Source organism: Cyanistes caeruleus, chromosome 6, assembly GCF_971803275.1.
Source record: "Cyanistes caeruleus chromosome 6, bCyaCae1.hap1.1, whole genome shotgun sequence".
NCBI lineage: Eukaryota > Metazoa > Chordata > Aves > Passeriformes > Paridae > Cyanistes > Cyanistes caeruleus.
In genome coordinates, this window is record NC_141706.1 from 46,344,044 (window position 1) to 46,365,363 (window position 21,320).

The 21,320-nt window shown below is 44.1% G+C and overlaps 1 protein-coding gene across 3 annotated transcripts in view; it reads left to right on the forward strand.

Moving 5' to 3' along the window:
• The window catches only part of IFT43 (intraflagellar transport 43), a 42,936-nt gene extending 24,082 nt beyond the window's left edge, over positions 1 to 18,854 (forward strand). For all 3 annotated transcript variants that reach the window (XM_086893453.1, XM_086893454.1, XM_086893455.1), the window contains 6 exons: positions 3,854 to 3,886; positions 4,359 to 4,405; positions 15,908 to 15,980; positions 17,358 to 17,433; positions 17,766 to 17,828; positions 18,616 to 18,854. In XM_086893453.1, coding sequence (XP_086749579.1) covers positions 3,854 to 3,886; positions 4,359 to 4,405; positions 15,908 to 15,980; positions 17,358 to 17,433; positions 17,766 to 17,828; positions 18,616 to 18,720 — 397 coding nt within the window. In that variant the 3' untranslated portion in view covers positions 18,721 to 18,854. The remainder of the gene's footprint in view (positions 1 to 3,853; positions 3,887 to 4,358; positions 4,406 to 15,907; positions 15,981 to 17,357; positions 17,434 to 17,765; positions 17,829 to 18,615) is intronic.
• Positions 18,855 to 21,320: the final 2,466 nt, after the last annotated feature.

The following is a 21,320-nucleotide window of genomic DNA, read 5'->3' on the forward strand; positions in this document are numbered from 1 at the left end:
GAACTGCCTTTCACCCTTCAGCACAGAAGTTGCAGGCAGCTCAGCTGTGCATCAGGGGGCTGTGTGGGAGTAAAGTCTCGGGTCTGACGTTTAACCCGTTCTCATTAATGTGGACGAAGGATTCCTCCTGGGCAGAATGGAGCAAAGACAACACTCGAGAGAGAGAGATCAGATCTATATCCTCTGCCCCAGGGAAGAGCTAGGAGAGAAACAGGCATTCTGTACTAGGACTAACATACCATGGGGTTACACAAGGACTGTCAGGGTCTTACCCAGTTTCACAGCTATTGAATACCCTGAAATAGAGAGGGGGTAAGCAGCTGTCCAAAGCTATTGGGAATATTCTGGGATTATGGTTATGTTTGGGTGTGCTGACAGCCTCTCAGGGAAAGGGAGTTTAAAAGGAACTGTCCATGTGATGGTGTGAGTCCATGTTCTTTGCCCCTCCAGATGCAATGGACTTGGGATCATAAGTGAAAAAAACAGATGTATCCCCATCTCACAAAAACGGGAAGTAGCTGGTGTATAATATAGCAGACTGAATGTATTTCTGACCACTGCTCCTGGGATTGTATTGGTTTGTTTATCCTTACTTGAGTGACTGTATCTGTAGTTCATATTCAGTTGCTCATTTTGTAGGTCCTTGTTGCTGCCCTCCCTGGGCTGTGCCTGCTGCCACAGCAGACAAAACAGGGCAGTGCACTTCTTGTTGCTGAGAACATGAGAAAAGAGTAGGAAAGCTGTGTATGCTGGCTTGAGTTTGGTTAGGTTTGTTCCATGTCTGCTTTCACTCACCACTTGAAAGCTCATGAGATGAATGAAGAGGGTGCTGTTTACCCAGACCTGATACTCCTGAAGGAGGAAATGTTTGTCTCAATGTGTGGCAATTGTCATTGGGTAAGATGAGACTGTTCTTAGGAAGAGGTACTCCACAATCCTTAAAGCAATGTGATAACATCATGAAGAAATCCTGTGAGGCTTCCCACAGTACTTGGAGAGCAAAGAGACAAGCAGCTGATTGATTCTGCAGGAATACTATCTCCAGGTATAGCTTAGCCCTCAGCTAAGTTTATGGAATGGACAGAATTGAAGGTGGGGCACATTTGAAGATCTATTAATGATTTCTCTTGCTGCCTTGAAGCCTTTTAACTTTAGGACATAAGACAAAACTCGTCTTTCCTCTCAGAGTCGCTTTGTTACATAGATTTAGGTACTGCAGTTTTGCCAAAAAAGCAAAAGACTATTTAAAGCAAAAATGTTTTGTAATTTTTTTCCCCCAATGTGAAACAAGGACTAAAAAAGTAATTTGGCACTAAACAAAATGAAAGGAAGCCTTATAAAAAAATTAGAGGAAATAGTGTTTCCTGGTATCTTCTTTGCTTGATCATTAGGGCCACAGAGAGTGTAAGACATACAATTCCCTCCTGTGCTACAGAAGCTTCACACTATATTTTTGTGTTAGTTTTCTACATGTGAGCTCATGAGCTGACTTGAAATGCTAGTTTCATCAAATAATGCTGTACCAAATAATATATTAACAAACATACCTAGTGCAGGTGACTGGAAGCAGATGTCTCTCCTAAACAGAAGAGCAGTCATTTCTATTTCTAGCTCCTGCTTCAGTGCCATTAGTATATAAATGCCCTGTATAAACCACAGTACTCTCAGCATGAGAGACTTGCCTCACCCAGTGCCACCGTTGGGACCTGTGGCACAAGGACTAAGGTGTTCTCCTGGGGGCACTGACAATGGGGCTGCAACTTGCCCTAGGAAGAGAAAGGAATGGTCTTGTTTGATGAGAGAGTTCTAACACCTGGGCTCTGGGGTTAAAGGGGACAGTACTGTATCTCCCCCCTCCTTGCTGATGAGTTTGTTCCCCAAATTACTGTTTTTTCCAATATATGTTGCAGCTGTTTCATAATGAGGTATTTGCTTATTGTCCTGAATAAGTCTTTTCCTAACAACACAGAAAAGTTGAGAAAGCTGAAGTCTCAAAGCAGTCTCTGCCTCTAGGACTAACATGACTGCCTTCCCTGTGGGCCACCTGGATATCAGTCATGACAGGGAGCTTTAGGAAAAAGAAACAGAAATTGCTTACAGGGATAGTAGTAGTGACCTTTTCTCCTGGGAAGTATGAACATGTGGAGTGTTTCATTTCTGCCTGGAGACAGGAGCAAAGATGTAAGGAGTGTGAGTACTGAGGAAGAGAGTGTTACTTAGGGTTGGACAATCATCAAGAGTAACAGGATCCTGCCAAGAAGATGTTAAATTGAACTCCCAGGAAATCATCTCACTGTGCGTGGCTGTGAAATGCCATCATTTGGGACGTTTCAGCTTGTAGAGGGCAAGGTTGTGTGGGAACCAGTTCTGGCATAAAGGAGGAATAAAATAGGAGAAATCTTGCATCATCTTTCTACCTCTGTCTTCTCAGAGTCTAAATGCCACTGAGTGCTGGTGGAGGGCTTTCCAAAGCCATCTATTTCTTTCTCCATAGTATCAGGAGGCTCACAGAAAATGCTTTGTACTACCACTGAGGAGAAGGATGGAGCTGGACAGTTCATCCTCAATGGAAGAGCTCTTTCCCCAGTTATGTTAAATGTTTGCCTCTGAATAGAGGGTGCAGTTACAGCTGAAAGCCCAGGTGCAGATGCCACCACACAGCTGCAGTTCTGATTATAACAGTCGATATTACTGGGCTCAGATCACTGATTTGGTGTATCTTTAGCTTCTCACAGACTGCAAGCTCCAGAGAGAGCAGTAGAGACAAAGGACTTTCTTCCCCTTATACTTCTCTGTATAGCTAGATATCCTCTCTGCCCTACTCCTTGCTCTTAGAAGAATAGATTATTCACAGGAGAGCTGGATGAAGATTGTGACTTTCTAGAACAGAGAGCAGATGAGAAGAGGCCTGCGCCCTGTCACAAAGTGCTTTGAAAAGGGAAGTACAAGGCAGTGAAGCAACTTTTCTTATATCTTGGTGTGTCCTGGGACAGTGCATGTGATAGGGGAGAGCCCTGTGTATTCTTTGTCATGGCACACTGACTTCAGAGGAGGGGAGAATATTTATTCCCAACGCATAGACATGAAACTTCACTCTGCAAAATGGCCAAAGCAATCAGCGAGTGATGGAGTATCTGCTAAAAAGAAACCTGGCATTTAATTAACTTTTCAAAGTGCTGGTTCAGCAGTCTCCATGTTTTACATTTTGAATATTGAACAAGCATCCCTAATCGGGACTGAATTACTTCTGGGCTTGTTGGGGTGGAGAGCAAGAGAGCTGCCATTTGCCAGCACCTCCCCGCCATGTTATTATGAACTCCTGTTAACTCAGACAGGTCAACCCTGATTTTCTGCAGCAACTGCATGTCTGACCTGAGCTTGGCCAGCTCAGGTGGAACTCCTAACCTAAAAGGCAGCCAGAAAGTCTTTATGCACAACCACAGGGAGGAAGAAACTGTTGATCTCTCAGAAGTAGGTAGATGAAGTATAGCACCTTCACTCCATAATGCACCAACCTCTCTACTCAGGTATGGCCAGCTTTACCTGCAGCTGATGGCAAAGGGAATAAAAAAGTATCTGAGAAACTAAAGAACCAGAGAGTATGGTTATGCCATATCTGGGCATGGCTGTCTTTTGGGACCCAAGTGGTTTTGTTTCAGTGTGCTGCAGTCAGGGACTTCTTCAGTGATCAAAGATACACTGGCTTAATAGTCACTCAGAATTCTTTACGGTGTGATGTGTTACATCAGACCTGATGCAGGTACTGTTTTGCACAATAACAATCATATGGGGAAAGGTTAAGTTTTTAGTTTTCTCTAGCCTTTTCTAAACATAAGCCTTCCTTGTCTTGCAGGTTAGGAAGAAAGCATGCAGAAGAAGTAGAAGAGTAAGTTCCCATTGTTGCTGAGATTTCTTCCACAACATTTACATCTGATCTGATCATCTGACCAGTACACCAAGATCTGAAAGTTGGGAAGGACACAGAACCTGTCAGGAATTCATATAATGTGTCCTGCGATGGGGCAAGGCTGGTCGTTCTATAGTTCCCTGGATATGGAGTAGATGATGGCTCTGTCACTCCCATGAAAGAAAAAAAAAGGAAAATTAGAAAGCCATTGCTTTCATCCCAGACCCACCCCAGGCCCTACTGTGTGCAGCCTAGGGATTTGTGTTAGGTACATCTTTCTTAAGCTGAGATTTCTGCTGAGCCCAGCAGTGAGGGGTATGATCAGTCTGTGTGCTAAGCCTACTTGTAAACTCTCTCATTGACAAACAATGAAGTCTGTGGGGAGAAAGGGGGCACAACAAAATATTTTTCTTGGCTTGCAATTGAAATTCTTTATTGTGCTTTGCTGCAGCCATCGTCTCAGACAGCAGAGCCTGGAGGCATCAGATGATGTCGGAGGTAAGGTATCACCTACTTGACTACAAGAAGTGCCTTCATGCATGTCTAGGGGCTTTCCAGTAAAGTGAGCAGAGACATCTTGTAAGAAATTGCAAGGAAATTAACCACTCTGGGGAATAAACAAATGTAGGAGCTGCTTAGGTCTCCCCAGATGAATGAGGGAGAAAGGGTAAAGGAGATGGAGAGGGAGGATGAGGAAATGAACTTGTAGTCTAACTCTAGTTTTTCATGAACACAGACTTATGGAGGACCCTTGGAAAGCAGGAAAGTGGCAAGGACACACTTTTCTCTGTAATTACCTCCATTGAGAATAGTGGACTGGGAAAAATGAGAGCTAAAAGCACAATAAAAGGTTAAGAGTGGGGAAAGAAGTCCCACTCTCTCCTGGTTTAGGTGATAGTAGGCTCTGCTTAAAGTATCTGTTATCTTTCACAGCAATATCCTTGTTGCCTGGGGTTTCTGTCATGATGGAATTCTTAATTTAAAAAATCTGCTTGCCCTAACCCAAGATCATAGATCATAAGCTAAATATAAACACTGGTGGGTAATCCCATCTCATCCATGTACAGGCTGCTGTGAAATTTACTGGACTCCTGACTTAGCACTGGTTTTCTTTATAGTGTATATTACCTGCTCTTCTAGGACTAGATGAGTCAAGAGAAATCTCAGGAAAAATTCACATTATGCATTTCAAGACAAGCACTAGACAACTGTGAGGAGCACAGAAATTCATTAAAGCCTCTAGGAGGTACCTCAGTTTTCAAGGGCTAAGAATTTTTTACAGTGTATAAAAAGTCACATTTGTAAAATATCAGCAAGCATCAGAGGAATTATCTGGAGTCACAAAGGATCAGACATCTGTATGGTTTATGAGATTAAATGAAGACTTATTTGGGTCCTCCAGACAGATTAAGCATTGCAACATATGACTGCTAGAAGTGGCACCTTTATAGCATTGGCATCTTCAGAACAGACTAAATTGTCCCCCTGGGAAGTTCCTTGGGCTTAAATTTCAGTGTATGTCACTGAGGCTGGTAGTCTGTTCTGAACAGCTCTGACTGTTCGCATACGTCCTGTCCTTTTTGTTGAACCTTGGTCATGCACTTGGAATATGACTGTCTTTGCTAACCAGGCATAAAAATGCTTGCCACATGTTTGTTTGTAGCATGTGACTTTCAGCACTCCAAGACCTTGGGTAATAAGTATAGAACGGATTTGATGCAGAGTGTGGTATGAATACATGTTGAATCCTAATAGACTTCACTTACTTATCTGTGGTTAACAGTTGAATTTGGATTGTTTGCAAATTGGCATTTGGCTTTGGATTAAATCTATGCCTTAGAAGAAGGATGTAGTATGGTTCCTACCCAGTCAGTTTCTTGTACAAATATTTTGGGCTGTGGATCTAATTTGCACATAGAAAATCTCTAAATGGATGGTGCACTGCATGGTTGTGGTCCTATTTCGACAGGGAGATAAGGCAAACTGTTGTGGGAGAGAAATTCTCCATGTGGGCTCAGCAGTTGGAGTGACGAGAAGTGACATACAAACAAACTCTTGAACTTGAATAAAATTGCTTTTTTGAATAAGCAGAGAGATACAAATAACCGCCTTGTGTAGAAGGCAGGGAGAAGCATGCAGCGGCTGTGGCTGTGCAGTAAATTGAGCTGTATCAGCCTCTCCTTTGCATAGAACTGCACTTGAGTTTGTGTCCTTAACTGTAACAGCAAAGCTCAGTTTCTAAACACGGAAAAATAAAGACATTGGTGTATGGATCCCCAAGGATGGGTCACGGTTATTTTGTGCTGCATAATGTCTTAGCTTGTACACCTTAATATGAACAGGCGCGGTTGCGTAATGATTGCTGCTGTCAACCAATACATTTGGATCGCCTTCCTTTAACCTATTAGAAAGCTGAGCTGTACCATTCCATTAACATTGTTTGTCCCCCATCCAACCTTTTCATTAGAAGAATGAAGGACAGAACTATATGCCCTTAAAAAGGTGTTCTTGTGAATTTGAAATGTGCTTGGTCGTGATCGTTTATACATTACTAACAACCAGAGGCTCTGAGTTTGGAGTCCATTTGATAATGTGTTTAAAAAGTACAGGGGCTGTAGAGAACCCCATTTGGCAGGTGGAGAGTGGAGGGAAGCCAAGTGGAGACTTTTGGGCTTGATAGGCCTTGTAGTTTCAGAAATAAAAGTAGAATTCTTTCACTGCTCCTGGCCTGTGTATGAAATAGCATCTGATTCCTTATCTCTGTGGGAGTTTGGGAGAGAAGGACAGGCACTTCTCAGGCTGTGTGGAATGACTGAAACAATATGGGAGGTAGTAAGTGGGTGGACCAGACAGGGACACTGAGGGAATGATCTGCAGTTTCAGCCATTTGTTACAGTTGCACAGGGAACCCAGAAGGTGGAAAACAGTTTTGAAAAAGTGCAGTGTCTCCCCAAAAGTAGCTCTGGATTATCTGATTGATAACTAGGTTGATTTCCTACTGCACTCACTGCAGTCCTAGTGCCCGCCCTCCTGAACACATGCTGGTACTCATGAGAACTCAGGCACAGCAAATGCTTAACTTCTGTTAGAGGGTATGTGCCCACTGGACCTTGTCATGGGGGACCAGGTCCTCTGCATGGTGAGAAAACTGCTTTAGCAGGATTTAATGCATCACACTTGAGGAATAATAAACCCTCACAAGCAACACAAAAGTGTTTAATTCCTAAAGGACAGGCCTAGTTAAGTCACTTTTGGCCAGGGGCAATTGGGGGCTTAATGCTTTGTATGTAGCAATCTGTGCAATCTTAGAGAGAGGAGTTTGAGGGTAATTGCTCAATTTTCTGTCCATGTCAACAGGGAAAATGAGCAGCAGTGACTGAGCTCTGTATGGCAGGAAAACTGCATGAGATGGGAGATGTGAGACTCTCTGTGGAATTTAAAAGGTGCTATCTGCAGCACACTGCTTCCTTTTCTGTAGCAGCCAAGAGCTTCTCCCATGTGCAGACTATCCTTTGTCATGAGGTGGGAGCGAAGATGGGACAACCAAGCTGAATTGAAAGGCTTTATCCTCCCTTTGTTGCTTTCTCCAGCAGGGCATAGAGGGCTTTACTTGGCTCCTGTGTCTCTGGCACAGAACTAGATAGGGCTGTTTCCTGTCAGGGCAAGAAATGCTAACATTCCTCCCCCACCTCAGCAATCTGATTTGTCCTTTGGCTAGAAGTTACTTTGTTTTTCCTTTTTTTGTCTACCAGTTCTGCACTGCTGCGTTGTATTCCCCCTGATGTCTTTCTCCTTACTACTTTGCTCTTGGATTTTTCTTCTCAGCACTTTATGGGAACTTATTAGCTAAGGTTGTAATCCCTCTTCCAGCAATTCCCACATAGACTACTGCTCCATCATCAGAAGTCCCTTTCTGCTTTCTCTCTGCTACTCTTGGGATGCATAGCTCCTAGAAAAGGGCTTTTATTGGAAGTCTGGGATGTGATGTGTGATTTTCTGTCTGCAGTAACAACAGCTTGTTATTTTAAAGCAGATAGTGTGTATGAATGAGACAGCTGATTGAAATGAAAGCCTGACTATGCTACATAGACAACTGGAACCTGACCTGCAGGTGAGGAAAGCTGCCAGGAGACAGTCACTAGATCTGTGCCCTCAAGGCAAAACCCCTTCCTGCCTGCTGGGAAGCCTCCTCAAGGAAGCAGAGCTGATGATTAGACCTCTCTATACAATGTCAAACCTCTAGAAGGACTTCTTACCCTTCTGGCATGTGCTAGCAGCTCCTTTGCATTTGAACAGGATGAGAGTCCAGACTTTGAACAACAGAGGGGAAGTGTGCAGATGCCATGGTCCCAAATCCTTCTGGGTAGTGATATCTGCCAGGTGGGAGATCTGTAATTCACAGCTATAAAATATCCAACACTTTTTGGCTGCATGCAGATATACACCAATGATGATATTGCTCCAAACGGAGCTGAGAATAGAGCATAGAGAGGGTTATTGTTAGCTCTATCATTCCTTATCAATTTTGCCAGTTGCTTCTCTGGTGAGCTGCTGTTTCTACAGAGCACACAAAGTGCTGGTGGATTCCATAGGCCATGAGCTGCAAGGACAGCTGCAGTGGCTGAGCATGAGGGTAAGAGGGCAGAATTTGCAGGAACAGTCAGGGATATGGCCAATGGGTACTTCATAGGCTCAGAAGGCAATGTTGAAGTGATTTGAGGAGAGCTAAATGGAAGTTCTGAGCATCAGTGAAATGGAGACAAAGTGAAAGACATGCAAATGGGCTGAATAGAAGGTTTTGGGGCAGAGAGTGTCAATGGTTGTTGGGTCTCTTGGACTCTGCACTGTGATTTCGTGTGTGGCTCTGTCAGCACATCTCTCCCCTTTGCTGCTCGCCCACCCAATGCACTACTCTGATTCTCTGTGTGAGGTCACTGAAGGGCAGCCTGATGGTTGCCACTGAACTGTTGGACCAGGCCAGTTTGAACTCCTCCAAAAACTCCTGGCATTGTGATCTAGAGCCTCTGGTGCTGGAGGAAAGCTCTCTCTTGAGAGCCACAGTGGGCAGGGGAGTGCAGAGAGTATGTCCCCAGAGACTGTCTGAAGTTCTACTTGAAGCAGCAGACCACTGGCCAAGGGGCAGGGGGCTCCTTAATTACAAGGGAGCCCACAGAGCTTGTTGAGTGCTGAAAATGACGGTCTGGGGAAGCATCTTCTGTTGCTAAATTCTACGATGTGGTTGATACACAGTCATATTGGGTCTGTGATTGCTAAGTCCATAAATGTAGTTGACGGATTAGGTTTACCTAAAATACCCTTTAAGAAAAAGCTCTTGAAAGATGATTACAGAATTGAGACACCATCATTTAAAACTGCCTGAGGCAAACTCCTTTGAAAATTGCAGCAGTGGAGGGACAGAGAGAGAACCGCGTAGCCCTTGATTGTAGTGTCGTTCCCTCAGGACCCGTCCCCCCTCCTCCTCAGTTTCTCATCTGATATGAGAGAGAGCAGCAGTAAGATTCCTCATCTGTCTTATGAAAATCCGATTCTGAGTGGTTCTGATCAAACCCGGCTGGCTGTCAGCAGCAGTGGCCTTGTGTGGAGGGAGGGAGGCTTCTGAGGAGTTGCTGGATGTGGAGGTGTCATGGGTGCTGCCGATCAAAGAGGCATTTTTTAATAAATATATATAAGAAAAAATAAAAAAACTAAGGATTTAGCATAAAAGAAATGTAGTTTGTCTTGTTTTTCCAGTGTAACATGAAGAGGATGAAATAGAATCAGGCACGCCTGCTCCTGTACATACTTCCACAGGAGCATCCTGAGAAGCTGCTTTCCCTGCCCCAGTAATGCTCTAATGAAAAGTCCCTTATCTCCAGCATTGTTGAAGAGGGTTTTGTGTTTCTGAGTTCACTAGACCCTCTCAGGACACCTCATACATTCTCATCTGATGCCCCATTACCTTCTGAGTATGTTTTAGCAGGGGAATACTGCAAAGGAGCAGGGAACAGCCTTTGAAAAGAGGAAAACACATGTTACTGGAAAGGAGGGCAGGCGTAGTGCTCTATCAGGGGGCTGCTGGTAAGACTGGGAGCTGTGCTACCACTCTAAATGCTGATAACCTCAGGAGCATGGGGGACTCCAGGTCCTGGGCCTGGTCTCCAGTCTCTCCTGTCTTCTGCTGGTGAACAAACCTATGCATTAAGAGATTCCTCACCTTGAATGCCATCAGGGTCTGCTCCCGCTTCTTGCATAAGTGCAAGAATGCACTACTGTTTGTGAAGCCCTCCACTGAGCCCAGAAACTCATCTGACAGGGCTGTTCTGTGCTTTGCCTCACATTTTAAATGACTGAAACTGGGCAGAGCCTTTGTATCAGCAGTAGCCTTGGGAAGCAGCAGAAATGCCTGATGCCTGTCCCCTGCAAGCTGTCAGATGCAGAAGAAGCCATGCCACACCAAGCAGTCTGTGAAAGCACTACACTACTGAAGCAAGTAGAATGTCTCCCGGATCACCTGACCCCCCAGCCAGTCATCCATCTAGCTGAGATGCAATATTATGCAAGGCAAATGTATAATCTTTCAATGCAAGGCTGTAGGGTCAGTACTGAATCTGCTGTATGACCTTCCCTAGATCCTGTGACTCCTCTGGCACCTGCTCACAGGGTGACTTTTCCCATTAGCTTGACTGTTGTGCTGTTACCATTCTCAGAAGAAGAGGTTCATGGGACACTCAGGTTATCTTCTGCTTATCTCAGCTTTTGAGACAGTGCCCTGGTAGCTGTGGTACTGTCTGCTTTTCACTCTACTGTTTTTATCTCCCTGCTGGTTGATCAGGCAGGTACGCTACTCCATGTTGGCCTACTAGTAGGGCAATTTCAGTCAGGGAAAGATATCCCTATGAAATTAATGTCCAAGCATCCAAAGAAGCGTTCTTTATTCTCTCATTTGCCTGCTGCTCTCCTGAGAAAGCTTCCAAGAGGCTTCAAGCTTGTTTGTGTGTTCAGCAGAAGCTGTGTCCCTTGTTCTTTATGGTTTTTTGAAGATTTTTTTTTTTGCCTGTTGCTTTCCACTTTTTTACTTCCTTTTTTTTTTTTTTTTAATTCTCCATTTTTCCACTTAGAGAGAAAAATTATTTATTGCATTGAGATGCGCTAATTAAAGCCATTTTCTGGTATTTGGTTACTGAAGTGTTTGATGTCTCTCTGACAAGACCATGAAATGCACAGAGTGTCCACAGGGACAGAATTTGCTGAACACGGTGCTTTGTAAATGAGGGGACACAGTGTCGCAGCAGCTCATGAATATGAAACGCCCATGATGCTACCTCAGTGGACTTGGGAACACAGATGAATCCTGTCATGTGCTAAATGAGACCAATTTCTTTCACTTAACTTCATCTTCAATCAGACCTTCCATTTGCCTGTTTAAAATTCCCCAAACGTGATGCAGAAGGTAACAGCATTCAGTAAAACAAAGTTTTGCAGGAGTAGAGATATTGTAATTATTTCAGTTCTACATTTTATGAGCAAGCAACATAAAATAAAGTTAGTTTCATTTTTATACCTGCTTGATGGTAGGAGATTGCCAGCTCCAGAAGCCACTACCTTCTTTGTGTTCTCTGGATATACTGGTGTGTGCACAGGGAGGGCAGCACATTACCCACCACAAGAGTGTCCATTCTGAACTGGCTATACTGACCCAGCTGGGGAAAGTGGATCAGACCGTGTGAGATGGAGTCTTCTTTGTTTGTGGGTGCCAGGATGGGGGCTCAGGGTACTCTTAAAGCAGCTTAGGGAGTAAGCGGCAACCACACTCCGACTAACTGCAGGCCTGAACTGGAACATGGTTTCTAGATGCAGCTTTGCCAGTGATTTATTGCCTGACCTGGAAGAGGTTCTGTCCATCCCTATTAATGTGCCATCTTGTACTAGCAGAGAACTTAGTTCTTTGGGGAGAGGACAGATCTTACTGGGAGTTTACAGGATCTTGAGAGACCCAGCCTGCAGGTGTTGCTACTAAAGCAAAAATCAGCCCTGCTTGGGAGGGGAGGTGCAGTTTGCCAACTTTCAGGAGCAGCTGGGTATTAGATTGATACAGGTTTTCCTATCTTCTGCTTGTTGCTTTCTGTGGTTGTCTTCTTTGCCTGTCAGTAAGTTATTTGCTAAGAGGTAAAAAAGGTGATGGTTGTACATGTACTTTATTATGAACACATAAAGCCCTCCTTTCTGTATGACTTGAAAAGCTGCTGTGTTTTGCTTATTGTCTGTCTGCCTTCACTCTTTCCCCTCTATCTCCTCCTCCCATTCACACACTTCTGTCTTGTGTCATTGGTGCCTTGCCATAACTTAGTCACAAAGTTATTTTCATGTAAGACCTAACTGTTGAAATAAAAGCTGTTGTGTAAGTTCAGCTGTTGAAATAAAATATTATTCTTATTTATATGCTTTAGATGTTCTGGGACGGTCATTTTTGTGCAGTGACTTAACTCCCCAATTAGCCAACATTTGGTACTGGTATCTCCTGCTCGACCATAACTTCCATAGGAGTATGCTCATTTTGATTTCATTCTTTGTTCGCTTGTTCATAACAATCTGGGAGGTGGAGGGGGGTTCGCATTTGTTATCTAGCATTTGATGTTCACTCAACTTTGCACAGGCCATTTGCCCACTTCATTGTTCACTACTTTGCAGTGACCTGGTATCTGTGAAGGTGTGTCCTTTGTTGCAGTCATTTCTGAGGTTTGCCTACATGGGCATAAGAGCTTGGCCAGTAAAGTAGGTGTCAAGGTTCAGCACCAGAAGGACAGGTTTATGGAAAATTATCTGAAACCCCCCCACACTGAACAGGAGAGGAAAAATGTGGGTCACAGAGCAAAGCACACAGAGTGGGGTTTGTCATGCAACTTTGTTGTTGGAAAAAGATGCAATGCGAGATTGGGAGGACATGGTCCTGTGAACATTTCTGCATGTACTAATATTATATGTAAAGCCTCCCTGCAGCTAGTGGGAATATAAAAAGTAGAGCATATGTATACTCTTCTGCTTCTAGCCTGTGCTGTGCTATTCCTCCTGCAGCTGACACTGTGCCACAATTTAGCTGTGTTACCAGAGCTTATAGGAAAAAAATATGTGAGTCTCAGGAAGAGCAACAAAAACAATTAAGTGTCTGGAGAATGAGTGGGGGTAATGTTGGGTCCTTGGTGATAAGTAAGAACCGAGACACTTTGCAAACTGTACAGAGAGAAGGGAGAGGGATTGTGTAGAAGTGGCACCATGGGAATTGGCAGAGGGAAGAAGTAATTATGAGTAACAAGTGAAATAAAGACCCAAATATTTCAGGAATTATTTGCCCCTGATAGCAGTTACCCCAGGGACCTGATATTTTCTTAAAATTTGAGACATTTCTGTACTGTTTCCTTCAGTCTCACAGTCCTAAAGGGCATTGCTTCTGCCTAGAAATGGGCAAAGCATCTGCACTTTGCAGTAAGAACAAGCGTGCACTGGCCTTTGTTGGAGGGACTGGCAGGGGCCTCCAGAGCTTTTCCAGCTCTTCTGTCTGAAATATTTTCAAAGTGTCTATAAAATATTGGAGCCTTGAATTTCTTTTGGAAAGAATTTCTAAGTGATCGCCTGAATTTTGCTAATACAGAGTGGAGGTCATGCTCTGCAAGGGGTTTATAAATCTCTCCATGGAATTCAATGGCAATGAGATAAAATCAGCGCTAGAGAACCAAGAAGTCTATGTGAACCTGCAAAATGGAAGAGACATCACTGATCAGGGCCTTAAGTTTACAGCTTTTTCTAGTGAAAAAGAGATCAACAAAAATGAAAGAGAACTGGGAAGAGTAGACTCCTGAAATAGCTGCCAAAATGAGCACTGAGTGAAGAAATTCAGTTTCCTGCAAGCACCTTTTACATTTCTTCTGTCAAAAGTGGATAAGGATCTGACCTCCTGCTCTGTGGGTGAAGATAGCTCTGTTCCCAGGTAGTTTTTAATTTACTTGTGTTTGCTGAGAAATATTCATAGTCTCACCATAAAAGGATAAATTAGTTCAGGAGAGGTTAAGTGGTTTCTCATTCCCATGCTCATTTTCCTGGACTTAACAGGGCACCTCTGCACAGAGCTTCATTCCCTGCCTTGGACCAGTCGCACCAGTCTGTTCCCTCCCTGGTCCTTGTTGCTTATATACAGGAACTTTCCCCCACATTATCCCTGAGCAGACTTTACCAACTGCCTCCACATGTCAGTCTGTCTGTCCCTGGAGATGCTTTTGTCCCAGAAATGCATTTTGCTACAAGTTTTACCGAGAGCTTGGGAGCCTATGCAGGGAAGAGCCACTGGGATAGCAGCTTCTACCAGGTATTATCCTCACAAGCAGAGCTGGGGAGATCTGCCCCAAATGCCCAGTGATGCACAGGTGAGACATTCCTTGCACTTGCCTCCTCTGTCTTAGGGACAGCCTAGGGGCTGTTGCTGCAGTTTCCCTTTAAATGTCTTTGGGAAGTTTGCTGTCGTTGGAGAACCTCTTTGCAGGCACCTGCTCCTTGGGTGGCTGGGGAGCTAGAAGGCACAGCTCTGCTGAGGCCGGCCAAGCTGTCACTCCTCTTGCTGTGGCCATGCTCATGACAGCCCCTGTCCTCCTCAGCCTTCCGCCAGGCAACCAATTAGTGAGAAATCCCACTGTGTGGCCAGTTCCGGCTGGCCCCCGCGCCAGGGCCCGGCTGACCCGTGCGCTGCTGCAGCTGGGCCAGGGCTGCCTCCTGGCCAGCGAGCGGGGCACACGGCGGACATGCAGCAGGGGAGGGCAGCTGAGAATCTGCGCAGCTCTGACAGGCGGCCGGACTAGAGGCTTCTCGGGAAGACCCTGCCCAGAGCCCTCGGCACCATAGGTGGGAATGTCTCTCCAGCTCCTGAATATTCATCTCAGCCTGGGCTGCAAAACGGGGCAAAGCCAGGCTCAGCTGCCTGCTGCCATCCAGCAGTAGCATTGCCGTGCTGCTGGCAGAGCTGGGAGCAGGCTGCTCATTCCAGTGCTGAAGGGGCCAGCTCTGCCTGCACACTGGGCAAGTGAAATCTTTTCCCTGAGCCAAACCAGCTTCTCTGTGGTTTGAGGGCTTGGGTCTCTGGAGAGCCTTTGTGGCCTTGAGTCTTTAAAGGAGCTCTGTATTGGTGTACTCTGTTCTTGCTTTGCGCCTGCAGTTACTTTGCCTTCTCTTTCTTCTTTTTTTGCACTAACTTTTTGCAGTGCTTTGTAAGATGATAGACTGTGTAATGCTTAGAGGGCCTTGCTTCTTTAGCAGGATGCAAAGCATACTCAGTTCATCCTCCTATCCTCAATTCTTTTATTTCTAACACACTTTAAGTTGGAGTAGCCATTGTCCTTGTGCTGGGAATACCCAGTGACCTTCAGCGATTCCAGGATGACACTGGAAATCATGAAAAGATTTGTGACAGTACAACTGGACTTGTTCCCTAGTGTTTATATCTGCTAGACAACCAGAACTTCCTTCCTGAGGAAAGACACAGGCCTCTGCACAGCCTGAGACTCTGACAGCAGATCCTTCAACATGTAATTATATGTGAATTCTCTCAGTTTCTGCCTCATGTTCATTCATTTTTAACAGAGTCCAGGTGACTGGTGTCTGAATAAATAACGCATAACAAGCAAATTCTTGCCAGTTCATGATGGCAATATAGGCAGCAAGGTTTAGTACAAGTGGCTTCTTTTGGCTTCAAGGTTGTGTTCAGATGCATAATCCATGGCCAGTAGAGCCCTACCTGCATTAATCATCTCGCAAGATTTCTTGTGACCTCAGACTTCAAAGTTTTATTGCCTTGTTTTAATATTAAACAATATATTTTAATTATTGCTAAATTGCTCTTTTGTGTTTTCCTCTAATAAGAAATAGGATGCTTCATATCTGTGAAGCAAGGGAACCTTTGTCTTCAGTGAGAGGCGAGCACAACTCTCCGTTTACTGCTGCTGCTTTCTCTTGTTGCAGACATTCCTGTGATCCCTGACTTGGAGGATGTCCAGGAGGAAGATCTGGCCATGCAAGTGGCAGCTCCCCCCAGGTAAGAGCTCTGCCAGGTGCTCTTGAGGCTCTCATCAGCAGTGCAAACTGGCTAGTGAAATTAAACCCATCTTACTCATGATCTTTGGATGTCAGCAGCAGTGCTGTTCAGCAGGATTTGGTGCGGTATTTTGTGACAGTAGTGCTCCAAGCTGAACAGTGCAAAATTCCTGTTTCTTATTACACAGAGAAAGCAATTACTGCATATTCTCCCTCTCTATAAAAAACTGACATTAGAATAACGTATTTGATGTTGCAAAATCAAGCTCTCAAAAGAAGGGAATTTCTTGATTTAAGGTTGCCTGCATAACCACAAATGTCTCCAATACACATGCATTATCTCACACACTTTAATTTTGATGGTCGTAGGCTGCTGTGCCCTCCATAGGATATCCTTCTTACTCAAGTGTGTAGTTAATTTGCAAAGTACAATCCTGTTGCTTGAAGGTGCTATCACAGTAGCCTTGGAGTCAGCTCAAGAGAGACCAGAAAGTTTTAAGAAATGGAAGTTTTTGGAGTTTTGTCTTAAACATACCAGGAAAGTCTTCTTTCCTCTATATGGGCCTATTGCCAAGGTCACAGACTGGGATTTCTGTTGATCCTTGTTTGGAGGGGTGGGACATCTTACTGCTGGCCACAGATGCCTCTCTCACAAATGTAGAGTAGTTATTGTAATTCTATAGCTGTAAACAAAAATAATTGACAGTTTATAGTAATAAATTTAAAATTACTGTGTCTCTCACTAGAATGAATTTCTTTTTCTCTCTTTTTTTTTCTGGTCCTCCTGTATTCGTAGTTTTCTTGCAGTAGAAAAGACAAGTGACTTTTACAGACAAACACAGGCAAATTCAATTAATAAAGGTCTTTTCTATAGTGTTGGATCACCTGTGAAGGCAGGTGTGGTACAACAGTGTATCACCTTTTGAAGGCTACATTTTAGGAAGCCATATTTAATAGCTGTGATGCAGATCAGACATGAGAAGCCCAAAATCCCTATTATTCTGTATCTTGTATGCTATTGCTCACAGAGGCTCCTTTGCTAAGACACTGGGGCTGTTTGAATGCTTACTATGGCCTTCTTTTCTTTCTAGCCCTTGCAACTAGTGTATGGCTCTTCTTCTGGCATGCTGGTGTCTCAGTTAGTCCGTGCTTGTTCCACATCCTATCTTTATGCACGAACACAACCTGGTGCATAGATTTGTCAATGACTGTTCATTTGCTGACTGAGTTGTGCTTCTGTCTGGTACATCCATCCCAAGAGTCTGCATGGGGGATGTGGACACTCAAGATGTCACCAGACTACTGTTCATGCCACCCTTCTCCTCACATGTGCTTCCACACTGACACAGCCTTGTTCTCTGACCCTTTCTGGCTGCAGTGTGCAGGTGAACCGAGTGCTGACCTACCATGACCTGGACAAAGATCTAATGAAATATGCTGCCTTCCAGACTCTGGTAAGTGGATATTTCTATGGGCTGGCTAATGTGAATCCCTCTCTTTCTGGGCTCATGTCATCCTTCACAGTGATACTCAGCTGCACAAAACACACAGCCTTATCATCCAAAGAACTTGCAGTCTCCCTGTAAGTCTGTTCCTCTCTGCATTTTGTACTTGTTTGTGTCTGTAAATAATGTGGATATGGTATCTGTTGCTCAGATGAGTTCTTGCTGTTGTCCTGAACAAAGTGACCCTTATGAGGCAAATGTGGCAATGTCTAACAAATATGTCTGGTGAAATGATGGTGTTTTCTCAGTGTCTGTAAGACTGTGACTCTCTGTGTTCATAGGATGGGGAGGTAGACCTGAAGCTCCTCACCAAAGTTTTGTCTCCAGAGCATGAACTACGAGAGGTAAGTCTTTGTTTTATGGAAACACCAACACAATAAAAGCTTCTTGTGTGTCTCAGACTGTACTAGTAAAGGAAACCTTGTCAGTGGGGTGAAGAAGTGATGTGAGGAGGAGCTTGTCCAATCTGTTGGAGGTTTGATTTCCCTAGCAGGTGATTTTTAAGATAGATAGTACTTTCTTGGTGTGAGTTTATGACATCACTATGATTGGCCCCCTTCAGTATGAAGGAGCTGATCAGGAAAATGTGAAAGGCCTGGTACTGTCAGAGATCCCTGCAGAAACAGTGCTTTGTCCTCTGGTAGCCACCATGAGCTACAGGTGGTTTTACAGAAAAGTACAGAGGGACAAAGGCAGGAAACATTTTGGGTTTGGGCAGGGGCTTTTTAAAGCAGGACAGAACAACCTCAATACAACTGGGTAGGCATGAGCTCAGGACTTGAAACAAAGGATTTCTGCAGCTTTGAATTGCACATGCTTCAGCAGAAGTGCTGAAGTGTGGAAGGGCTCCTTTCTATGCCCTGCCTGGGAGTATCTGATATTAACAAGCATCAACAAATATGTCCTTTTTGGAACTTTAGAGCATGAATAATTTTGTCCACTTTTTAAAATTGTAGCAGATACTCAAATTTCATTCTGGTTAGTATTCTTGTTCTAGCTAGCTGAATATGAGGCTTCCCTGGTTAGGGCAGTTGCCTTTTGGTTTCTCTCTTTGCTGTTCTGGCATTGTTCAGAGAACTTTGGGTGACACCAGTAACATTTCAGCATGTTTATGTTTTTTCCTCTTGGTAGGATGATGTCAGCTGGGATTGGGACCATCTCTTCACAGAGGTGTCATCAGAACTAATGACTGAGTGGGACCTGGGACAGTCAGAGAGGGAGGACCACCTCCCATAGAGCTCTGACACATCAGATGCCACATACATAAATCTCCTGTAAATAGTTAATCACTTTAATTTTCTATTCACTTGTTTGTATTTGAGAATTTATTTCAGACATGAAAATAAATAGGACCTTGCTTCATAGAAAAATTGTCTTGGGAGAAGTTTTGGTTATTTTTGAATAAGAATTTTTGTTCTTTAAAGAAATTAAGAATTCTCTAACACAATAAAATATTTACTTATAAAGAGTCATTGCACCTCAGTAGCACCTCTACAGATAACTGCAACGGTTGATCTTTTCTCTATGGAAGCACAGCCTCTCTGGAGTGGACCATCGTACAATGGAGTGTGGTTTGCACTGATGGCTATCAGAGAAGCTAGGCTGATATGACTTGTTTTCATAGGACATCCAGTTTACCATCTTCCTCACAGCAGGCACCTCGGGTTGTCACGATATCTGATTGACATTTCATCCAGCAGCCTCCAGCTTTTCCTTGTTAGTTTAACCTCTCTCTTGAAACATTACTTCTGTATTGACTGAGGAAGCAGCATCACCTATTAAACTGACACTTCTTACTGCCCCTCTTTATATCTTGAGGTTTCCCAGCTAAATTCTGACCAGGCATGACCTCACTTAGCTTTTGCAATCACATGAAACCACAGCCTGAATGGGGATCGCTTCAGGCATAGGTACTTTGCAAGGAGAATGTTTATTCCATGTGTGTGGAAGGATGGAGCCTGATGCTCTCAAACAATACAGGTAACTTACAACAGTTAACTCCCTGGTGGGTGTCTCCTTGGAACCAAGTAACTCACTCTTATTGTCATCTAAACAAAAACTCATTTAGCTGTTAAGACCTTATCCCTGTAGACCCATAGTCATTATTTGAAGAAAAAAGTAACATTACTTCTAAACCAATGTCCTTTAAAGCCAAAGTTGGAGAATCTTACTATATATGTCTGGGGAGTGCAGGTGCTGTGAGGAAGCTTGCTGTGCTGCTTTTCTTTGCTTGTTTGGTTGGTCTAACAGAGCACTGCATTGCCACTTTTGTGACAGCAGGACAGGTCAAATAGCTCACTGTGAATTCGGTACTCTGCAGAATTTCAGGGGAGAGATGACATGCCAAACACCTTTACCAACAAAAAAGAAGGAGTTGGGCCCCAATCTGGAGCCACAAAAATAACGGGAGGCTAATCTGTCTTAAGGAAACACTAAGTTTCTTACAACCAAGATATCTCTCCTATAACTAGAAAACTAAGTGAGGCATAATCTTAGGAGGCCATTGTATGGAATATCTGAAAGTCTTTGTGCAGAGAAACCTGTTTTGGTAGGAGCAGAAAAGCTTCTCAGCTCAGCTAGCATCTACTTTTCTGTGACACTTATGATTCCTGGCCAAAGAGAATTTAGGATGCTTTGTACATCCCAGGAAAAAAAATTAAATTCAGCAAACTAAAATAGGTTTGGTAAATCAGACAACAAGCCAGTCTGAGAGGGGGAAAAAAATGGGTGCTTTTGGCTACCTGCCTCACCTAGGGACCCTGGGCAAAGGATACTCTGGGGTGTGAAGCAGGTGTGTGTGGGCCAGGCCTGTGCCCAGTCTGGGACCTTCCTTACCCAGCAAACACCTGAGCAGAGCTGGAGAGAAGGGCTTGAAAAAAATGTCAGCCTCATCTATTTTATGGCAGGAAGAGGTGTCTTTGATCATTTAGTCTGACCTGTTATAATATAGGCCATGGTAGAGTCTAGTGAGATGGGGCTGAGAGTTTCCTGTCTTTTAGAAAGGCAGACAATATATCTAAAACTCTTTCCTGAGTACTTTTTAAAAGATGATTGCCCTTATGGTTTAAAATCTGCTTTATTTCTAGACTCAGTTTTTGAGTTTTTTTGTTTCTTGAGCCTGCTTGCTTTCACCTTTCCACAGCCATGCTGTCAGATATTTTCTCCTTGCTTCAGTATTTATGTGCATAGGGATCAAGTTATCTCTTTAATTTCTTTCAATAAACTTAATAGACTGAGACTTGTTTCCATGTCTCTTCAATTCCTTGCACAGCTGGAGGAGGGGAGGCAGGTGTCGGGCTCCTGGCCCATCTCCAGTAAGCTGTTCCCACCCACCTTCCTTCCACAGTTGTGCTTTTGTTGCAGTGTTGGGAAGATGAATAAGACCTGTTGCTTCTTCTTTCACAAGTCCTGGTGCTGTCACACGCATGTTACTGTCCTTACTAAAGAGGAAAAATGAGCTGCTGTTTCATGCCCAGACTCGTGGTGATGCACCAGTGTGTACTGGCTGTGACAAAGCTGCCTCAGGAACCCACATTCCTGATAAGTCCTTTGGAAAGAGCACGCAGGAGAGGAAATGGTAGGTGTAACTTTTTCTTGTAGACTGCAAAGCAATTGCTCTGGTTGAGCCTCAGGTGGGATAAGAAGAGGAAGCAGTTTTCAAACAGTGCCCCCAGCTCCTAGGAAGTCGGATCAGCCCTCTGGGCTGTGCCTGGCCAAGGCATAGATAAGCATTCCCTTGCTGATCTCCACAGACCCTGTATTGCAGTGGGGTAATGCAAGGTACAATGGTGTGCTTAGGGCTGCACAACGAATCTTTGACAGAATCAGGGTTAGAA